This window comes from Castor canadensis, chromosome 12, assembly GCF_047511655.1.
Source record: "Castor canadensis chromosome 12, mCasCan1.hap1v2, whole genome shotgun sequence".
Classification (NCBI taxonomy): Eukaryota; Metazoa; Chordata; class Mammalia; order Rodentia; family Castoridae; genus Castor; species Castor canadensis.
The window spans coordinates 128,495,463-128,514,032 of record NC_133397.1 but is presented as its reverse complement, the minus strand read 5'-3'; the positions used below and the strand labels follow the sequence as shown (position 1 = coordinate 128,514,032).

At 51.1% G+C, this 18,570-nt stretch overlaps 1 protein-coding gene and 1 long non-coding RNA gene across 6 annotated transcripts in view; one reads left to right on the top strand and one right to left on the bottom strand.

Annotated features, from left to right (window-relative positions):
• Nucleotides 1–18,570, bottom strand: part of Abca4 (ATP binding cassette subfamily A member 4) — a 125,470-nt gene that overhangs the window by 33,682 nt on the left and 73,218 nt on the right. For all 3 annotated transcript variants that reach the window (XM_020163928.2, XM_074050951.1, XM_074050952.1), the window contains 12 exons: nucleotides 17,192–17,323; nucleotides 16,053–16,192; nucleotides 15,688–15,825; nucleotides 14,583–14,776; nucleotides 13,547–13,631; nucleotides 10,810–11,015; nucleotides 10,439–10,487; nucleotides 6,539–6,789; nucleotides 5,697–5,821; nucleotides 5,171–5,269; nucleotides 4,289–4,475; nucleotides 205–299 (listed from right to left, as the gene is read on the bottom strand). In XM_020163928.2, the coding sequence (XP_020019517.1) occupies nucleotides 205–299; nucleotides 4,289–4,475; nucleotides 5,171–5,269; nucleotides 5,697–5,821; nucleotides 6,539–6,789; nucleotides 10,439–10,487; nucleotides 10,810–11,015; nucleotides 13,547–13,631; nucleotides 14,583–14,776; nucleotides 15,688–15,825; nucleotides 16,053–16,192; nucleotides 17,192–17,323 (1,701 nt within the window). The remainder of the gene's footprint in view (nucleotides 1–204; nucleotides 300–4,288; nucleotides 4,476–5,170; nucleotides 5,270–5,696; nucleotides 5,822–6,538; nucleotides 6,790–10,438; nucleotides 10,488–10,809; nucleotides 11,016–13,546; nucleotides 13,632–14,582; nucleotides 14,777–15,687; nucleotides 15,826–16,052; nucleotides 16,193–17,191; nucleotides 17,324–18,570) is intronic.
• Nucleotides 290–5,711, top strand: LOC141414971 (uncharacterized). 3 transcript variants are annotated; one of them, XR_012440004.1, is made up of 4 exons: nucleotides 290–457; nucleotides 2,052–3,563; nucleotides 4,081–4,411; nucleotides 4,781–5,711. It is a non-coding gene; the product is annotated as an uncharacterized lncRNA (long non-coding RNA). The 3 variants fall into 3 exon arrangements; XR_012440005.1 differs by lacking the exon at nucleotides 4,781–5,711 and having other exon boundaries at nucleotides 2,052–2,214; nucleotides 3,329–3,563; nucleotides 4,081–4,295; XR_012440003.1 differs by lacking the exon at nucleotides 4,781–5,711 and having other exon boundaries at nucleotides 2,052–2,702; nucleotides 3,329–3,563; nucleotides 4,081–4,295.

The following is an 18,570-nucleotide window of genomic DNA, read 5'->3' as shown; positions in this document are numbered from 1 at the left end:
ACGAAACAAAAAATTAACCTTCGGTTGTGTTTTACTTGCATAAGTCACAATCGCTGTTCTGGGTAGATAGAGGCTCTCACATGAGAAGAAAGGAAACAGTCTACTGCCCTGATCATACATTAAGCCATGAGAGTGAGTTTCTTCCTGACAGTGGACAGTGATGTCCACAGGGAGCCGCAAGGGACAGCATCATGGGTCTCTCACCTGCTTCGTATGAGAGCAGGGTACGTTTTTACCAGGTAGTCGGAAAGGTTCCTGTTGGTCAGGTCCTGCAGGATGTCAGAGCTGTTCTGCGTTCTCTGAGGCAGAGAGACATGCACTCAGTTACTTGGAGTTTGTGAAACTGCTGTCTGCAAACATTGCTCGTGGCCCCAGCTGCTGGAAAATACTGACCAAGCACTGGCGTCCCCCTCGTTTCTACTTCATCTATGACCTCACTTCTCCCTCCGGCCCACTGGTAAGATCAGATGGCTTGGCTCCGACTCTCGCGACCTCAGCAAGGTCCACGCCATGTCATCTGCCCCACAGTCCACTCTCCACCCCGTGACCGACCAAGCTTCCAAGTTTCAACCATCTGCTTGGCCACCTTGCCTGCTGCTCTGCAGAAAGCCCCAGGATCCAAACCCGGCTCATTATCAAGGCTGCCTCCTTCCCCTCCCCCACCTGCCCCCCAGTTTCTCAGTGGCGCCCCCTACGCTTGGTGGTTCACTCTGCCTGACGCCCGCTCCCCTCAGGACCTCACAGCCCAATACCATCTATGCCACATGGGCATTTTTCATCTCCAGTCCCTCTCCACCATATGTATTATTGGATTATCTTTCTCTTGGGCAGTACTAGGGTTTGAACTTGTGAGGCAGTTGCTCTACCACTTGAGCCACGCTCCAGCACTTTTTGCTCTGGTTATGTTGGAGAAGGGGATCTCGATTTTTGCCTGGGTTGGCCTTGAACCGAGATCTTCCCTGATCACAGCCTCCTAAGTAGCTGAGATAATAGGTGTGAGCTATTGCATTATCTTCATAACTCCCATCTTGGCCCCAAATTTTCCTTTGGATGGATCTACTTACTGCTTCTGTTATTATCTGTACATTACTTCTGTGAGAGCAGGGACCTTCTCTGACTTGTTGGGGGGTCATGTCCCCAGCTCCCAGCTAGTGTCTCACAATTCACAAATCCCTTTCAAGATACACCTGGGACCCCAAGCTACTAAAGGATGGTGGAGAATTCAGAAGTGCATGGGTTTGGCCACCAGGTGGCAGTATTCACCTCGTATTTGGGAACACACAGCTTTGTGGTTCTTGTGCCACCCATTTGCTGACTATTTTTTGGTGGAACTGGGGTTTTGAACTCAGGGCCTCATGTTTGCTTAGGCAGGTGCTGTACCACTTGAGCCACAGCCTTTTTCTTTTTAGTTTTTTCAGATAGAGTCTCACGGTTTTTTTGCCCAGGACCAGCCTCAGACTGGGATCCTCCTACCTATGCCTCCCATGTAGCTGGGTTTATAGACATATATCACCACTCTCAGCTTGTTTGTTGAGATAGGGGTCTCACAGACTTTTTGCTCAGGCTGGCCTTGAACTGGGATCCTTCCAATCTCCACCTCCTGAGTAGCTGGGATTATAGATGGAAACCACCATGCCTGACTTTATCTTAGTCAATTTAATACACACAAAAAAGCATTCACTCTGCCAGGGTGCCACACAGAGAAAGCTGAGGGGACTTGGGGTGGCATTAACCCCCCCATCACCAGACAGAATTCTTTTCTTCCTCATATTTTTTCCCCTTCCCTTCCCCATTTGGCTCCCTCAGCTGGTTGATGCTGAGACTGTTGTGAGAAGAGACATGAGGTTCACAAGTTTTAGCTGACACGGCAGGCGGTCAGCCTAGGACCGGACCTGCATCCGCTGGACTCCAGCTTTGCCGTGCTGCCCCCTGCTCCTCACGCTGACAGTGGCACAGGGGAGGTGGCAGGACTGGGACGTGCGGAGGCCGAGGTGCTTTGTGATAGCCTCTTCGTAAAACTCTCTCGGTAAAATCCTCCTGCTTATGTCCAGGTACACTGGCAGTCAGGGACCGGCAGCTCCACCTCAGGACCCGCCACCGTCGTGGGAGGTTAGAGACACCATCCCGTTTCCCAGACAGGACGACTTTCTACGTCTCAGTGAGGCCCGGGCCCTCTGCTTCCTCCAGGCTGGATGGAAAGTAGGCCGGTGCATGGTGAGCCGATGCGGACGTGCGTCTGTGTGTCTGTCTGTGTGCCTGTCTCTCTGTGCCTCTCTCTGTATGTGTGTGTCTGTATATGTGTCTCTCTGTGTGCATGTGTGTGTGACAGAGCAATGACTGTGCAGACGTGTGACACCCATTGGCTGAGGGAACACAGGAGGGGAAGGAAGGACCAGTGGCTGCTCTGCTGTTTCCGGGACTCTGGCTGCAGTGGCTTGTTAAGTTTGTTCCTAGTCACCCAGGACCAAGCTGCTGAAGACAAGTGTCAAGTTAGACAGGCAGCGTTGGTATCAGGGTCCACTGAGGGATGGAAGTGCCACATGGCTGGGCTCAGCCTCGTCTCCCTACGCGTGCATGGTCACAGCCTCTGGACCCGATGCTAGGCTGATTCGAGCAGCTGCACCCTGGAGGCTCTCAGCACTTGACTGCAAACCCGATAGAAGCAAAGCTCCTTTGGGGTCCAGAGAGCTGACACGAGCAGCGTGAGTCCTTTGGGGATCCTATGTACAACGGTGGAGCCATACTTGAAAGAGAGAAAATGTGGCTTGTGAATGACGGCATAGGCATTTAGAATACGAAAAAGGGAACCGTGGACAGATTCGTTCACAGCCAGCACGTGTGATGGTGGCCATGGCCACTTGAGTGCCCCAGTATCTGCTCTTCCGCTGTCATCAGGGCTTTCTTTTTGGGCACAGGCTGCCCAGAATAGACTCTAGCCACACAGAGCCCTGGCCAGTGACTGGATGGGGAAGAGCTCTGCCGTGGCTTCTGGAAACCTTCCTGTCACACACTTGGCACTTTGCTCTCTTTTTCTTCATTCTTCTGTTCTGCTGCCTGGAGTGCAGGCATTGCTGTCCTGGCTGGTGAGCCAGAGGCCTGTTTAGCACAGAGGAGTGGCCTCGACTGCCCACGGGAACTTTCACACAGGCCAGGAGCAAACTGTGTTCTAGCCACTGTTAGTGTAGGGTTGTCACTTGTGTGGAATTTAATCCCTAAATGATCCATTACCTGTGTTATTTCATGGAATGCTAAGAGTAAGTAGGCAAGGCCTGTGGGCTCTGAGGCCGCCCCAGGCCTCTCTGACCCCCTGCCCGTCTCTTCCCACTAGCACACTGTGCCTTGGGGAGTCTTCTCTCCTGTGCAAGCAGCTGGGAGCCGTTCCAACCAGGGACAACCTGAGGCTCCTCTGTTCTTTCCATTCTCTCTGAAAGCCCCGGGAGGGGCTGGCCGTGGTCCAGAGGGCAGGACTCCAGGAGAAGGCCCTGCTTAGAGCACTGTCAGGGTCACCGCTGCAGAAGATCCGCTGCTCCATGTGCGTGCACTTGGCAAATGCACGGCACGCGGTGAGCTGCTTTTCTCTTTTCGTGGTGCTGGGGGTGGAATGCAGGGCTTTGCATGTGCGGAACAAGGGTGCTACCACTGTCTACACCTGCAGCCCCACGACAGGCTTCTTAATTAAGGCTGTTAATAAGGGTTAAGTACACTAGCATTTGACTGTGTATCACGGTGTTATTTGTAATGGAGAAAAACTGAAAGCCCGGATGATCAACAGATGGGCGTTAGTTGAGCAATTTAAATGAAATCCAAACATGGGACAGTATGGGGCTGTTAAAATGATGCAGATGTATCGTTATGGACGTGGTTGTGTGTCTGTGATACATTGTTAAGTGAAGAGCAGGTTTCAAGTCAGTGCTTCAAATATAATTCTGTGTGGGTGGATGAGAAACAAATGTTTTCAGTTACTTCCAAGTGCTGATTTTCTTCCCCTGACTTACACGTGTTTACTAATTTCTCCATAACGAACGTATGAGGATGTATGACTCGTACAATTTTTAACTGCTTAAAAATCTTTCTTGCTAGGTTGAAGAGGAAGTGTTTTGGTCAGTGACTTCCTCCCCACAGCCACAGCAAGGCCCTTCGGAGGCACAGCCGACGGGCCCAGGGCCGTGTCTAGCCCCTTGCCCCCTGTCACTGTGGAACGTCCTCGGCCACAGTCTCTGGAGGTAGCCCGCAGCCCAATCCCCACCTGCAGGGAGAAGGCCCCTCGGTGCCCGTGGGGACGAGGTACCTGTGGTGGCGGGAGCCCCCCGGCACCCTCCGGGCACCCAGGCAGCATGATGAGTTTCTCTCTGGTGCTGCACCTGCAGGACGGTGAGGGGTTGGCTGGCGTCCACTTCTGCTTCTGTAACAGGTGGGTGATGTTTGGGGACACAGAGGGAGTCTTCCAGGGGGTTGAATTGCCACAGGGGTACTCCCTCGAGGAAAACAAGAAGATATTTCCCAGTCAGTCCCCAAGCTGATGTTTAAATGTCGTCCCTTAGCAAGGAGAAATGGTGTCCAACCCTGAACTCCTGCTGAGAGCCATGATCCGTCTTCCTGTCCTTCTAGGGGTTAGTTTCTGCTCAAGAACTAAGTGTAGGATTCTGTCAACTGACCAGATATGCGGCTTGCATAACCTTTTTTTTTTTTTTTTTTTTTGGATCTAGCAGCTCTAGCTGTTAAGGCATGGAACAAAGAAAACGGGAATTTGAAATTAATCTACTTTGGTCCTTATCTATAGCTTTGGAAAGAGTGAATGGAGATGAAGCTAGAACTTTCTGCACCTGTGATTCCTGGTGGATGTCAGTCCTCTGCAGTTCCCTTCCCTCTACCGATAACAATAACTGGAGCTGGCCGTTTGAGGTCCAGTTATCCAAGAGCAGCCCTCCCTCCCCTCCACCCCTGCTCAGATGCCTTTCCAAGGAGTTCTGGGCAATCAAGTGAGACCTCAATGGAGAGTCCTAAGTTGAGAACTAGAGTTTTCCATGATGGGAGCTTGGGGCGAGGGCAGGGAGCTGCACATGCATCAGAGGAGAGGCTGGGGGAGTGGGGCTCAGAGAGATGGAAGAGAGCCAAGTAATGCTAACTGCACCCTGCCATCGGGGCTTCCCAGGGGGGCACAGGGACTTACGGGAGCCACTCATCCTTCAGGCAGCGGTTACCAAAGCCAGGCCTGTTCAGGAGGACGTCTGCCAGCACCGCGAGGTGCTCACTGCCCGGCTTGTCCATGCTAGAGGGAGGGAGTGAGAGAGGCTCACCTGGTGGCCACATGGCGGGATCAGAGGGACAAAGCAGTCCACATGCAACTCACCTGCATTCAGGCACTCACACACACATGCACACACATGCAATTTAAGCACGAGTGTGACATGGAGGCCGCCTTAGAATGGTGGCAGGTCTCCTGAGAGCAGGCCAGGCTGCCACTCACTCCTAGAGGCCTGACGGCAGATACCCAGCATCTCTGTGACACTGAGCCTCATCCATGTCCCAAGCTTCACCTCCTCTTTCCAGAAGGTGGTGCCACGTTTCTAGGCAGGGGCAGCACACGGACTTCCCCTCTGATGGCCCAGGGAACGGGGAGGTCAGGGCCCTTCCACAAAGCTGGGGCCCAGGAGGCCCACACCACCACGGAGGATGACCTGGACGAATCTGCGTACCTGAAGAAGGTGTACTGCTGCCCGTACATCCAGGGGTGAAGGGTCAAAGCAGGATATTCACCAAAAGGAGGCACGAGGAGCGACAGCATCAGTGCCAGAAACACGAAGGTGGCCGGGAGCACGATCTGGGGAGAATAAACACAAGTGTGGGGGCTGAGGTCTGAGGAGTGATGACCACACGCAGGGCAGGCCACATGCACAAGCAAACACGTGTGCACACACACCTGCACACACTCATCAACAGCACACACACGCTCACGCGCATACATATGCATCCACTGCACACACGTGCACTGGTACACTTGCACACGCGCCTGCGTGCACACACACGTGTGCACGCACACTCATTCTTACAATCATTTATCTTGCTGCCTCATAACCAGGCCTGTGGGGAAGGACGCACAGGATGCCAAGGGCGACACAGGTAGGAGGAAACAAGTTTCCTGTGGCCACTGACCAAGCTGAGAGTGGGCAGGTTAAAGGTCAGTTTACTACCCACGGCTCTCTGAACCAGTTTCTTTTTCCAGATGAAAAACATAAAAAGACAAACAAGGACATGACCTTGATACTTTGGGGCACTGCAAGAGCGACTGAAAACATAGCCTCGCTCTTCACAGTAAAAGAAAAAGCACCCTCGACACAGTCACTGCTGTTGTGTGCTCGGGCTAAGTGAGGTCCCACACTTACAAGGCAGGTGGTGTCACCCAGAATCATAAAGGTTTGGCAGAGGGAGAAAAGCGGACAGGATTTGAAGTGAGCTCTGGGCTGAGCTTGAACACATGAGGGGGCATGCAGGACGGTGAGGAGTGAGGGTGGTCAGCTCAGGAGCAGTGTGGGGGTACCTGGGCCAGGAAGTCCTTGTGGCTGCGGACGGCGTGGTGGAACCGCTTGACCAGCAGCGCCTGCACGTGCTGTAGGACTAGCCGCACCCCGGTGTTGAGGGGGGAGCCGGGCTCCTTGGGTTCCAGGGAAGGGTGGCCCTCGGGGGGAGTGGCCTGCTCCCGGGAGCCCTGGGCCGGCTGCCCCACCTTCTTGCTGGGACCCAAACAGGGGTGTCCTAGGCTGACGGGCTCCATTTTCTGCTGAGTGCCACCTGTTTGGGGAGATTGAATCCATCATTCGGAAAGACACATGTGTAAGACCTGGATCCTATGTGCCCTTCATTTAGAGCTGTGACAAAATGCCAGGCCATATAGGTAAGTGTTTTTTTTTTTTTTATTGAGACAGGGTCTTGCTATGTAGCCCACACTGCTCTTCAAACTAAATTCCTTCTTTAGCCTCCCAAATGCTGGGATTAAAGGTGTCCACTACCATGCCTGGAAAATAATCTTTTTGCTTATTTGATTTCCAGTGTGAAGTCTTTATAAAAGACTCCTCCCAAGATCACTTAAAAATTCTGTTAGCATTAAAGAGAACAGAATATCTGTGAAGGCATTGCCTTAGAAGTCTAAAACAAATAACTCTGTACAAAAAAATAAGGTGTAGAAGAATCTACATGTGTGATGGCTCCATATTCATATTAGAAAGTTCACATGTCAAATGAAAGCCAAGAACATCACACACACACACACACACACACACACACACACACACACACACACATGGCTGCAAAGCTCTGAAGGAAACCTCACCCCCCATCAGCAGAGACCCCCATGGGGAGGCCTGGAGATGTAAGGAGAATTTCAACCTTTTGGATGTTTGGATTTTTAAACCAAAAAGTGTATTCACTTATTACTTGTGTACTTAGTAAGATTAAAAACTTGAGTCAGCTTTCTGAATTCTTAGAGGGGTAGAAAGACTAGCCAAGAGCAGTTGGGATGTTTGGGTTTGAACCTGATCTTTATAAGATGCAAAAACTTGGGAAGGGGACTCCACCTGTCTGAATCTGATGCTGGCATCTGGAAACTGAAAATGAGAACGCACCACAGGGTGGCTCTGACGGTTGAGATGGCACATGTGGACGGGCTCCCTAAACCATGCAAGAGTCAGCCTTTGAAGCTGGAGGTCACTGTCACTGACCGATGGGCCCTGAGAACATCTCTTGTGGACAGAGAGGGAGAGGGAGGCTAGGGGACAATGCTTGGTCCCCAGCTGCTCTCTTAACCCACCTCAAGTCATCCAGGACAAGAGTGGCTATGAAGGAAATTGGAATGGCTCAGTCACCCTTCATTCACGGGCTCCAGGCCTTGGACCTGGAGGCCCTGGTGACAGACAGCCAACCCCTGGGTAGAGAGGTTCTGCAAGTTCACCGACTGCCTGAAGCAGAGTCTCATGTCTTCGGCTTCTCTTTCCTGATGACCCAGATTTGATGTCTGCTGTGGTCACATCCCTGCTGCCTCTCCCTTTGCAGCTGACTCATCTTAATCTTCTGATGGCCCCCCTTGAGACTGGAGCCACTACCCCGGCTAGAGGCCGGAGCTATTCAGCATTGCAGGTGTGCCTGGCTTTCCGCTGCTCTTAGTGGTCCCTGGCTCTGATTACGACTTCCAGAAGTGGCAGTGATCTTCCCAGAGTCCAGCCATGTGTGACCCCAGTGGACATCTACAGTGACCATCAGACTCTGGAGGCAAGCTCAGAAAATGTCATCCTCATTAATACAGAAACCTTAAAGCGACAGAGGTCAACACGAGAAGGGGATCAGGAACCAGCGTAAAGATCAGGTAGAGGTGAATCAACCTGGGTTGTAACACATTTGTACATGGAAGCAATGCTAGGAGTCTCTCTGTATAGCTGTCCTTATCTCAACTAGCAGAAATGCTTTGTCTTTCTTATTATTGCTTATTTCTACTCTTCAACGGAACTGGAGAAAAGCACAGAACAGATTCTGCCTGGAAGTGGTGGGGTGGGGGGAGGGCGGGAGAGGGTGGGGTCGGAGGCAGGACAGAGAAATGGCCCAAACAATGTATGCACATGTGAATAAATGAATAAAAAAAAGAAAAAAAGAAAATGTCATTCCCTAAAACTGAGCTAATCCCAAACATCTGTGAGGTGGGAGGAGGTAAGAGTGAGCTGTCTGGGTCCCTAGCTTCGAGAGGAAAAGGCAGAAGCCGATGTAACTTTAGGCAAGTGGTCCACCCTTTGTGAGCTCAGCTCCCCAGAGGAGGCAGATCCATGCCTTACCTGTGTCGTGAGAGCACAGTGACAGTCAGAACACAAGGTGGATGTCAGGTACCTTGTCACAGGAAAAGGGCTACACAAGCCGGAGGTGAGCGTAGACTTGTGAACACGGAGGTGAGGCTGCTGCTGAGTCTTGATCAGTGACTGCACTGTTAGGACTCGGCGTGCATTATCTTATCCACTTCTCTTAATCACTCTAAAGGGTAGCTGACAGTATTATCCCCATTTTGCAGATGGGGAAACTGAGGCATGAGGCGTCTAACTACTTACCCAAAGCTACTCAGGTAGCAAGCTACAGAGCTCAGGTTTGATGTTTGGTCCGCTCACTCTAACGGTAAACTTTTTTCCCTTTAATTTTTGTGGTGCCACCTGCATGCCAGGTGAGGGCTCTACCACTGAGCTACATCCCCGCCTTAAGCTAAGCTCTAACCTCTAACCCTGACTGTCTCTGAAGGGCCTGTCCTATGCCTGTGTTGACCAAGCAGTCTTCAAGGCCTCATTTATTCTTCTGTCAGGACCTCATCACTAAAAGGTCTATTCTGTGCTCCCAAAGGGCCCCACTGTTGAGTCCAGCACAGGACTGGGTACAAACCAGGATATTTCCATTCTGGTCTGGGTAAACGTAAGTCTGACGTCGGGTGAGCTGAGAGAATTTGATTTCTCTGCCCCCAAAGAAAACTTGGGTCCCCGCACACTGCCGTGAAGCCTCTTTGGCCATCCCCTGGTCTCCACGGGGAGATTGGAGCACTATGGGGTATATTTAGCCACTGGTAGTCTGTGCATAGCTGGTGGATGCTTAGAATCACTCAGAAGCAAGGTGAAAACCATTTTATCTTCTGAGCTGGTGGCAGAATCCTCACAGGGAGGAAACAGTGCACAGAAAACGCCATGGCAGGGTAGGAGGAAGCAAGTAGAGGCACAGGTGGTGTCAGGGGCCCAGGAGCATGGGGGAGTCATTGCTCATCTTTGGCTGGGCAGAGGAGAGAGGACAGGGGACCAGTGTGGTGGATGCATCTGTTCTACCAGAAGAGCCCTGCGTGGTGGCAGACAGGTTACCCCTCCACACTTCCCCTCCCTGGTGACGTCTATGACACTCATGGTGCTTTGTGAGGCTGAGATTTGGTAGAAATCAAGGAAGGAGCCCAGGCTGACGTTTCAAAGACAGACTCCCAGAATCCACAGGAATTTTGGTCCTCACAGTTTCAAAGCCCGTAGTCTACTAACTGAGGGCTCAGAATGATTTTATCTTGATCCCCGAGGGGCCTGGAGACTCCAGTGGGCATCTGGGTTGTATTAACTGTCACCATTATCTCTAAGGACTCTGTTGACTCTCACTCACACAGACAGGAATGGGCCAGAGGCCTGGTGGAGACGAGCGAGTGGGGCTGAGGATGACGAGCAGGAGCGAGAGATTGGGGGTATTGGATGAGAAGTTTGGGGAGAAAGCAACCAGGATAAGATACCCCTGATTCACCCCACCCAGGCCAATCCAGCTTCTCATTCCTTTGTCATTCAAAGGCACCAAGAATGCAATTTGAGATCCCCATGCTATGAGGGAACACTTGACTACTTTGGCACTTTTCCTTTAGATTTTCAAGATAGAGCCACACATTCTGGCACCATACCAGCAAACAGAGATCCCGAATCAGAGTCCTCGGTGACCTTCAGGAAAATCTGTTGAGAAATAAAAAAGAGAGAATTTGATTTGCATTCCCACTCTCGGAGAAATCTAAACCGGATTCCATTTTGTTGGCTATTGCTTCATCATGACAGGAAAATATATTTTGACTCTAAGAACGTAATCTTTTATAAATGCAAATGTGAAAGCACACAGTGACCACAGCACATAGAATATGGATGCTTGCGTACAGAAGGAAGAGACGAAGATTCGTGGCTGTGCTTGGGGGAAATGGTGGCTTTTTGCTTTTGCAAAACTTCTCTCAAGTGTTGGATGCTGGCAAGGAACACCTCTTCTGGCACTGGAATCTCTCCTTACCTCTTCCAGGGGAGTGTCAGAAATTCCAAAACTGCTGAGCCCCAGGTCAGCCAGCGTCTCTTCCAGCTCTCTGAAAAGGCTGGCGTAGGCTCTCTGCTTGAAATTCTTGTTGGGCAGAAGGAAGATGAGTTCCTGACCGATGCATTCCACCAGCTTTGCCTCTGGAACATGGTGGCAAACCACGTCCATCAGCTCACTCACATCCCCTACAATGAGACAAAAGACGGGTACCATCTCTCTTCTAGAACCTGGGACACTGAGATTACCCAGTTCTCCACTGGAGGAAAAGGGGCCTTTTAGTCACTTGCCACCAATTCTTTCAGAGAGCTGACACTTGTCAAGTCTGTTTCTAGCTTGGTTGGCATTACGGCAGGAGCAAAAGTGCTCCCCCCGACTCGTTGTACAACCTGACTGAGGTCATTTGATTGAACAAGTGTGCCCTTATTGTCTCAAGTCACCGTTATATGGAACACGTCCTACCCCTAGCAGTGCCCTTTTCAGATGTTGCGAGGACTGGGTGACCCCATACGCACAACACGGGAACCTGGTGCCAGCCTCAGACCTGCTTCAGACAGGTCCCCATACTGAGCGAAGGGTCCCCTCCCCAAATCACACACCCATGCCTGGTCTCACTTCTCGGAGAGTCCTAGCATTTCCCTATGGAGTGCACCTGCCCCTCAGCCACAGCAGAACTAAACACCAGCTCCCAAGCACCACGGAAGGAAGTCAAGAGGCCTCGGAGAGGGGCTGGGGGTGGGGAGGAGAGTGGGACAAGGAGCACGGGCAGGTGACAGGTACCAGGTCTTTCCCTGATACCCTCATGCAGTCGGATCCTATGTACAAGCAAATGTTGCTTTGAAATTAAAAACTGAACTTGAACAGCTGTTAGTATGAACCTGAAGAGGCATGTTATCCTAGGGACAGTCAAGGGAAAGGGATTGTGGGAATGACATGAGTCTTCCGGAAGCCATTCTTCTAGGGTCAGCCTCACCCCGTGGATTCTTTTCTTTCTTTCAGAGCTGACCCAGGTGGAGAGGGTTTCATAGTTTCAAGCAAGATGCCTCTGCTTGGTGGGACTGGAAGCTCTGTGGTGTGTCAAGCCTGGAACTCAACTCCATTGTCTTCACTTCTGGATGACTTCACACAGGGGCTGGGAGTTGTGCACTTGAGGAAGCAGCTCTGCCCTGGTAGCCCTGTAGGGTCACGTCCATTGTTCTCTTAGGAAGGAAATGGAACCTGAAGCCACTGGATTCCCAGGAATTGTGTCTTAGATGTGTGTCAGCCGTTTGGGCGTCTCCCTGTGTGGCAGGGAGGTCTGTGGGGGTGTGTGTGGTATGTGGGTCTGAGCGACTGAGAGCTGGTCAAAGAGCTAAGAGGAATTAAAATGATCTCTCCTTATTTGGGGCAGTACTATTTACTGCCCTTCCCACCATTCATCCCCCCCTTTTTTTTTTAAAGAAATAAAGCCACATTTAAGGCTAAAGGTGTAGCTCAAGTGGTGGAGTGCTGGAAGGCAAAAGACCCTGGGTTCAGTCCCCAGTATCACAAAAGAAAAGAAAGACAGGAAGGAAGGAAGGAAGGAAGGAAGGAAGGGAAGGGGGGAGGGAGAGAGGGAGGGAGGGAGAGAGAGAGGGAGGGAGAGAGGGAGGGAGGGAGAGAGAGAGGGAGGGAGAGAGGGAGGAAATAAAGACAGCTACATTAAAAAAAATGTCATCCCAGCCAAGCAGGCCTACCAATTTGATTTTGGTGGACCATAGTAATGAAACAAATTGGTGTTAATTGGTTTAAAAATACGAATTTCTTCGCCATGATTTGCAGTGAGAATTTTCAGAAAGCCAGAAGTGACGCACAAGCACTCCTTCCTAAGGAGACTTGTTATTCACCACAGGTCCTGTCCACACGCAGAGTGGGCAGGGGACACTGAGGGTAAAACTCTAGTATTTCCCCTGAGTTTTGAGCAAAACAAAATATGGTGCAGTTTTCTTGTTCTGCACGATTTCACTTTAGGTCCAGAAAGAAATTGTGTTACATAGGAATTGCTTTTTCTGTGATAAGCTGGTCTTTTCCTCCTGGGTCAGCACTAGGTTTAGTTTTGCTTCTTCATATGATTGTACGGTGTGGGGTGCACAGACACCCCCATGGGAGGCATGGAGAATGGACAGTTGTCACAGCTCAGGTCCTACAGATGAGTGATCTCTTGTACCTGGAGGTAGGGGCAGCCCATCCTGTGAATCAATACACCCTAATCCAAAGGAGAATCAGTGAGAAATTGGGAGGTTGAGGGAAGAGGTAGGGGCTGTAGCAGTAGCAGTACACAGACGTGTGGTCTGTACACACAGTCTCAATCTCAGGCCTCCAAGTTCACCGTGAGACCTGTGTGTCACCATTGTCACACCAGAGGGCCTTGGCACACCTTGGAAGAGGCTCTCTTCAGACAGGATGGAGTGCTCCCTAGAGATGGGGCTGGAGGACCCCAGGGACAAAGGCTTAACAAGGACTGGATTCCTCATTAAAGGAAGAGGGTCCTGATTTTAGATGCACGACTTCTCAATCCCTTTGGGAATGGTGGAAGGGAGAAGGTAGCTCAAAGAAAACAATGAGCTATTGCATGACCTTGGGTCTGAGAAGAACTCCAGTGTCCTGGCTCCCGTTCAAGGGCGTCACAACAGGACAACCCAGCAACACCAGAAGATGGTGACAGAACTAGAACCAAGGTGTGTCCTGCCCCAGCCCTTACCATCCAAGACTTGCTCTGCAGAAATCTCATTGACTTGGGTTGGACACCTGAAGGAGAAACCCTTGGACGCACAACTGCAGGTCCCCTGCAAAAGATGGATGGGAGTGACCGACAAGGTACACATCACTTCAACGACAGCCTCTCCCCACGTTGACGCTGTCACCACTTGCTTTGTGCTGGTCACTGCTAAGTGCACCCACTTTTTTTTTCCTTCACTGTTTAATCTGTTCATTCATCTCAGCATTTTGAGGGGGGAAGACACTTGACCGAGTGTGAGTCAGGCACAGAGAGAAGCAGAACTTCAAAGGATCCCCTCGGTTTGTCCTTAATTAACCATGTGAGACAGACATTCTGCTCCTCCCCTCCCATAGATGCACACTGGGTTGTGAGAATCCACCCAGGACAGAAAGACCCCCACCACAGCCACTAACGCCGGAGGTGTAAGTAATGACACACGCTGCAATTTGACTGTCAGCAGTGCCTGATCCCAAGGAGCCCAGAGGACTTCTGTAAAACGTAACTCATCTATCTCCATCCTGAAGAGCAGAGCAGAGATATCAGTCCCTTCGTTTCCCATGTGGGGCAAACCGAGAGCAAGGAATTCAGTCAGTTGCCTGGGATGCCATCGTTTGTACACATGGTGTCCCAGACCTGAACCTGGGTCTGCTGTGGCACTGAGGGGTCTCTGTCCAGCAGCATTTTTTATACTTCATCATGTTAAATTACAAGGATGCTTTTCCTTAGATTTCATTTGCCACTGGAATTCGGGTTTAATGAGGGAACAAGAAGAATGGAACTTTCAGGAAGCCGTGTAAGCTTGCAGGGTGAGATACTTGCTTCCATGTGCACCAAGCCACACGTGGCATTTGAGACACTGGTGTGATCATTTTGTTTCGGGGGAAGCACGTTTGTTGGGGGAGGGCGTTCAGCATGTGTTTATTGAAGTCAGAGCTCCAGTGGGTACAGATGTCTCGGAGTGGCAGCCCGCCCTGAGTCCCTCCGCCCTGGACGGGCTCCTTCCTGGGCTCACACGTACCTCACAGCCGCATCTGTGGCTCTGAATATTTTTCATTTTTCGAACCAAGGTCAAGTAGAAGCCGGTGCCAAAGCAGTTCTTCAGGAAGAGCGGGGTGCCCGAGCAGTAGAGCCTTCCCTGGGAGATGATGGCAATGCGGTCCCCGAGCAGGTCAGCCTCATCCATGTGGTGAGTGGACATGATGATGGTTCTGCCTGCGGGGATGGGGACAGGGAACAGGGTGGTCACCAGGCACACCCTGGGCAGGGTGTGGTTGGTAGAGGATTATAGCAACCTCCCATGATTATGGTCACACAAACTGGGAGTTCATAAGTAAAAACAAAGCAGCAAATCGCATGAACAAAGACAACTGACATTTTGTAGCATCCTTTGTACTGCAGCGTGAATGAAGAGCTGTGCACCCAGGACCCCTTCACCAGGCATGGGTCACTGTCTGCACCAGGGTTCCACACGTACACTCTCTGGGTCGTGCGGCACTGCACTCACACACCTTGTAAAGAGCACACAAGCACATTCTTGCTAACTGGGGGTGTCCATGAAGGAAAGCCGTAATGAAATTGGGGCGTAGCAGCCCTCTGCGAAAGGACAGTGTGGAAATTTCCAGCTTGCACAGGATGGAACCATGCTGTCACCCTTTCAGGTCTTCTGAGTGCTACCTGCTATGTCTTCTGGATCTGAGCCCTTTGGAAGGTGCTGGGATGGGTGGTAAAAGTCCCATTCCTAGACATTTCCATCTGTGGCGCTGGACACCTGGTGTGTTATCCTCAGACCTGGTCTTGAGTGGTCATCCTACAACTATGGATCATCCTGGGATGTTTGTAGGTGACACAAATATTTTTAGTCGGAGGGGAATTTCATCTAGAAATTTCACTGCTCCAGACTGAAGGGCTACAGGTGGAGAGAGCATTCTAGAATGTTTTGGGAAGTAGGATGCCCTGTGATGTAAAAATCTCAGGAGGCTTTAACTGGGACTTGGGTTCACTGACCACGTCCTCTCTGAGTGTAGGAATGACGTTAGTGTACCCTGTCACAAAACGCCAGGCATGAGGAGGAGCCCACAGAGGACGCCTCGGACAGAGCCCAGGACACTGAGCAGTGACATCACCTGAGCGATATTTCAGCAGCAGGTCCCAGATGGAGCGCCTGGAGTAGGGGTCCACCCCAGAGGTGGGCTCATCCAGAACGACCACCTTGCAATCTCCCGCGAAGGCCAGGGCCACAGACAGCTTCCTCTGCATCCCACCTGCAGGCACAAGGAGGATGGGGGTCACGAAGAAAAAGCCCCAGGGCTGGGCACAAGGGTGGCATCTTAAATCCGGCGGTGGCTTGATATTGCCACCATCGTTGCTAATAGAGCTTTCAAGCCGCAGTGGCGTTCAGGCTCATAAATGAGGAAAGCGACCCTGGCCTTTTGGACCTGGCTGTTTTAGTAACACAGTGACTTCCCTGTCTCTTTCCAGTACCAAGCACCTGAGAGGTCCTGGGCTTCTTCATTCCTCTTGTGGTGGAGGCCTGAGTCCTCTAGCATACTCTCCATCTCCAGCTGGGCCTCCTCCCAGGACTTCCCTTTCAGCTGGGTGTAGAACAGGATGTGCTCGGCCACCGTGAGGCTACAAGGACAGGAAAAGCCGTGGGCACTTCTAGCAATTTCTCTTACAGAAATAAAGGCGAGAACGAGGATTCAGCAGTCAGGAGGTTCATGACTTCTGCGTAAGCACCTAACGAGAAGATGGCTAAGTAATTCACTCAAACAATGGAATAGCACGCAGACATTAAAAATTCCCGGGCAAAGGAATATGTAATGACAAAAAGATATTCACGATATCAGCTTGACAAAAAGCAATCATGGTTTTTAAAGAGTCATGTTTTTAAAAATCAGATGCATAGTTTATTCTTCTTATAGTTTTAAAGTATCCATGTCAATCTGTAACAGGAGAAAGTTCTAAAATGTTAACAGTGGTTTTCTCTGGATAGTGAAATTACTGGTGACTTCTTTTTTGGCAGAACTGGGATTTGAACTCAGGGCCTCGTCCTTGCTAAGCATGCACTCTACCACTTAAGCCATGCTACCAGGCCTAGCTATCTTCCCTTCCTTCCTTCCTTCCTTTCTTCCTTCTAACAATGACTAGATTTGTAGATAAGAAATAAAAGATATTTTAATTGGAAAAAGGAAACTGAAATGTCAGTCCTTGGGGCCACGGTTTAAAATGGGAAAAAGAAACAAAGGCTGTCCTCTTTTGGATCCCCGACAGGAAGTCTTTCAGGGCTGAGAAGGGGCCTGAGATCTGCCACTCCGTCAGAGAGAAGGCGGGGGTCACTCTTCTGAGGGGGATCTTTGAGCACAGCCTCACTGCAAGCAGGATAAGGACCTTGAACCTGGAGGAGCCCAGACAAGAGCATCAACACCTGCGTCCAGACCAGACCCCTGAGTTGGTCTCTACAGCACACATGTGTGTGGGGGAATGGGTGAGGATAGGGAGGAGAACATTTTCAGCAGACATTTTTTCCCCCGTGGTGCGGGGGGTGGAACCCAGGGCCTCACACATGCTAGGCAAGCCCTCTACCTCTGACCCACATCCTAGTCCAGGGACATCTCCTGTTTTACTTACTGGTGGAACAGGACGTTGTGTTGAGGACACATGCCAAGACTCTGCCGGACTTCATCCAGGTTGGTTTCAATGTCCTTTCCCCCGATGAGCACAGTCCCTGCTGTCGGTGGCAGCAGACCTGTGAGGATGGACCTGCCGAACACAGGATTGGTGGCAGAAGAGACAGCCTTTAGGGACTCCAGGTGGGAGGGCAGCTCCCCACCAGGATCAGTAAGGACTCTCACAGTGACCCCTGCCTGTACCCAACTCAACCATCATTCCCAGACAGGGCTCTGCACCCGGGTGTACATTCAGGACCTGAAGCAGAGGACCACGCCTGCCTTCCTTCTCTGTTTCTGTTTATTTCCTGATGCTCTCAGGCTAGCAATGATGGGACTTTGGGATGCCCAGGTACACAGTGGTCATTTGTTCCCACAGGGGTCCCTCAGTCCGACGTCACACTACCTGGTGCTAAGAGGCTCAATTAAAGATGATGGCTCACTGTGTTGCCTGCTGGAGAGCACTCATGGATGTTGAAAAGCCAGGTGTCCCCATTCCAAAGTGCAGGTAAGTCCCTGACCATGGTGGGGAACCTGAACGCACTAGGTGTTCAATATGTCTCTGTTGAACCGTTGACTCCAGGCAAGTACAGGGATTACCACAAAAAATATCATCTTTGGATCCAAAGCATAAAAGTACCAATAGCAACACAATGGTTCTTTTTGTAAAACCAGAAATAATGGCTCCCACCTGCTTGGGTGGTCGTGTGGATGAAGTGAGTTAGTATATGTAATGCACTTAGTTTGATTTTTTTTGGGTGGTGGGTGGGTTTGAACTCAGGGCCTCACGCTTGCTAGGAAGGTACTCCACCACTTGAGCCATTTGGCCAGGCCACCTGAAATGCACTTAGAAGGGCAGTGGTGTAGCAGGAACCCCAAAACTATTCCTAGCATTCTTATTAAAGATTGTGTCTCCGCCCCTCCCCCCAGGGGAAGTGGCATTTCTACAGCAATTGATGAAGTAATGTGTTTGCCTCTGGGAAGTCCTGGGGTCCTGGATGGGGCTTCCAGTTCTCTGAAGTTAGCAAGGAGGTCGACCCAGAGCCACCACACCCAGCCCCATCCCTGAGCGCTGATAAAATCTGTTGATTAACCACTAGAGGGAAACAGAGCCAAACAGAAAGGCGCGGGTCCTGCATTCCACACCCACAGAGCGGCCAAGAGGCATTCCAAAGCAGGGCGTGCACTGCTGTTCCTTCCTGGGGCCTTGCGAGGAGCCAAGGACTGCTGTCACATGTGTTGTTGTCCCCTGAGAGATCTGCATGGGAACCTTGGCGACGTGTTCTCCCTGGCAGATGGCACCGGGGCCCCTTTGAGGAGTATGGGAGTCCCTTCTCCTCC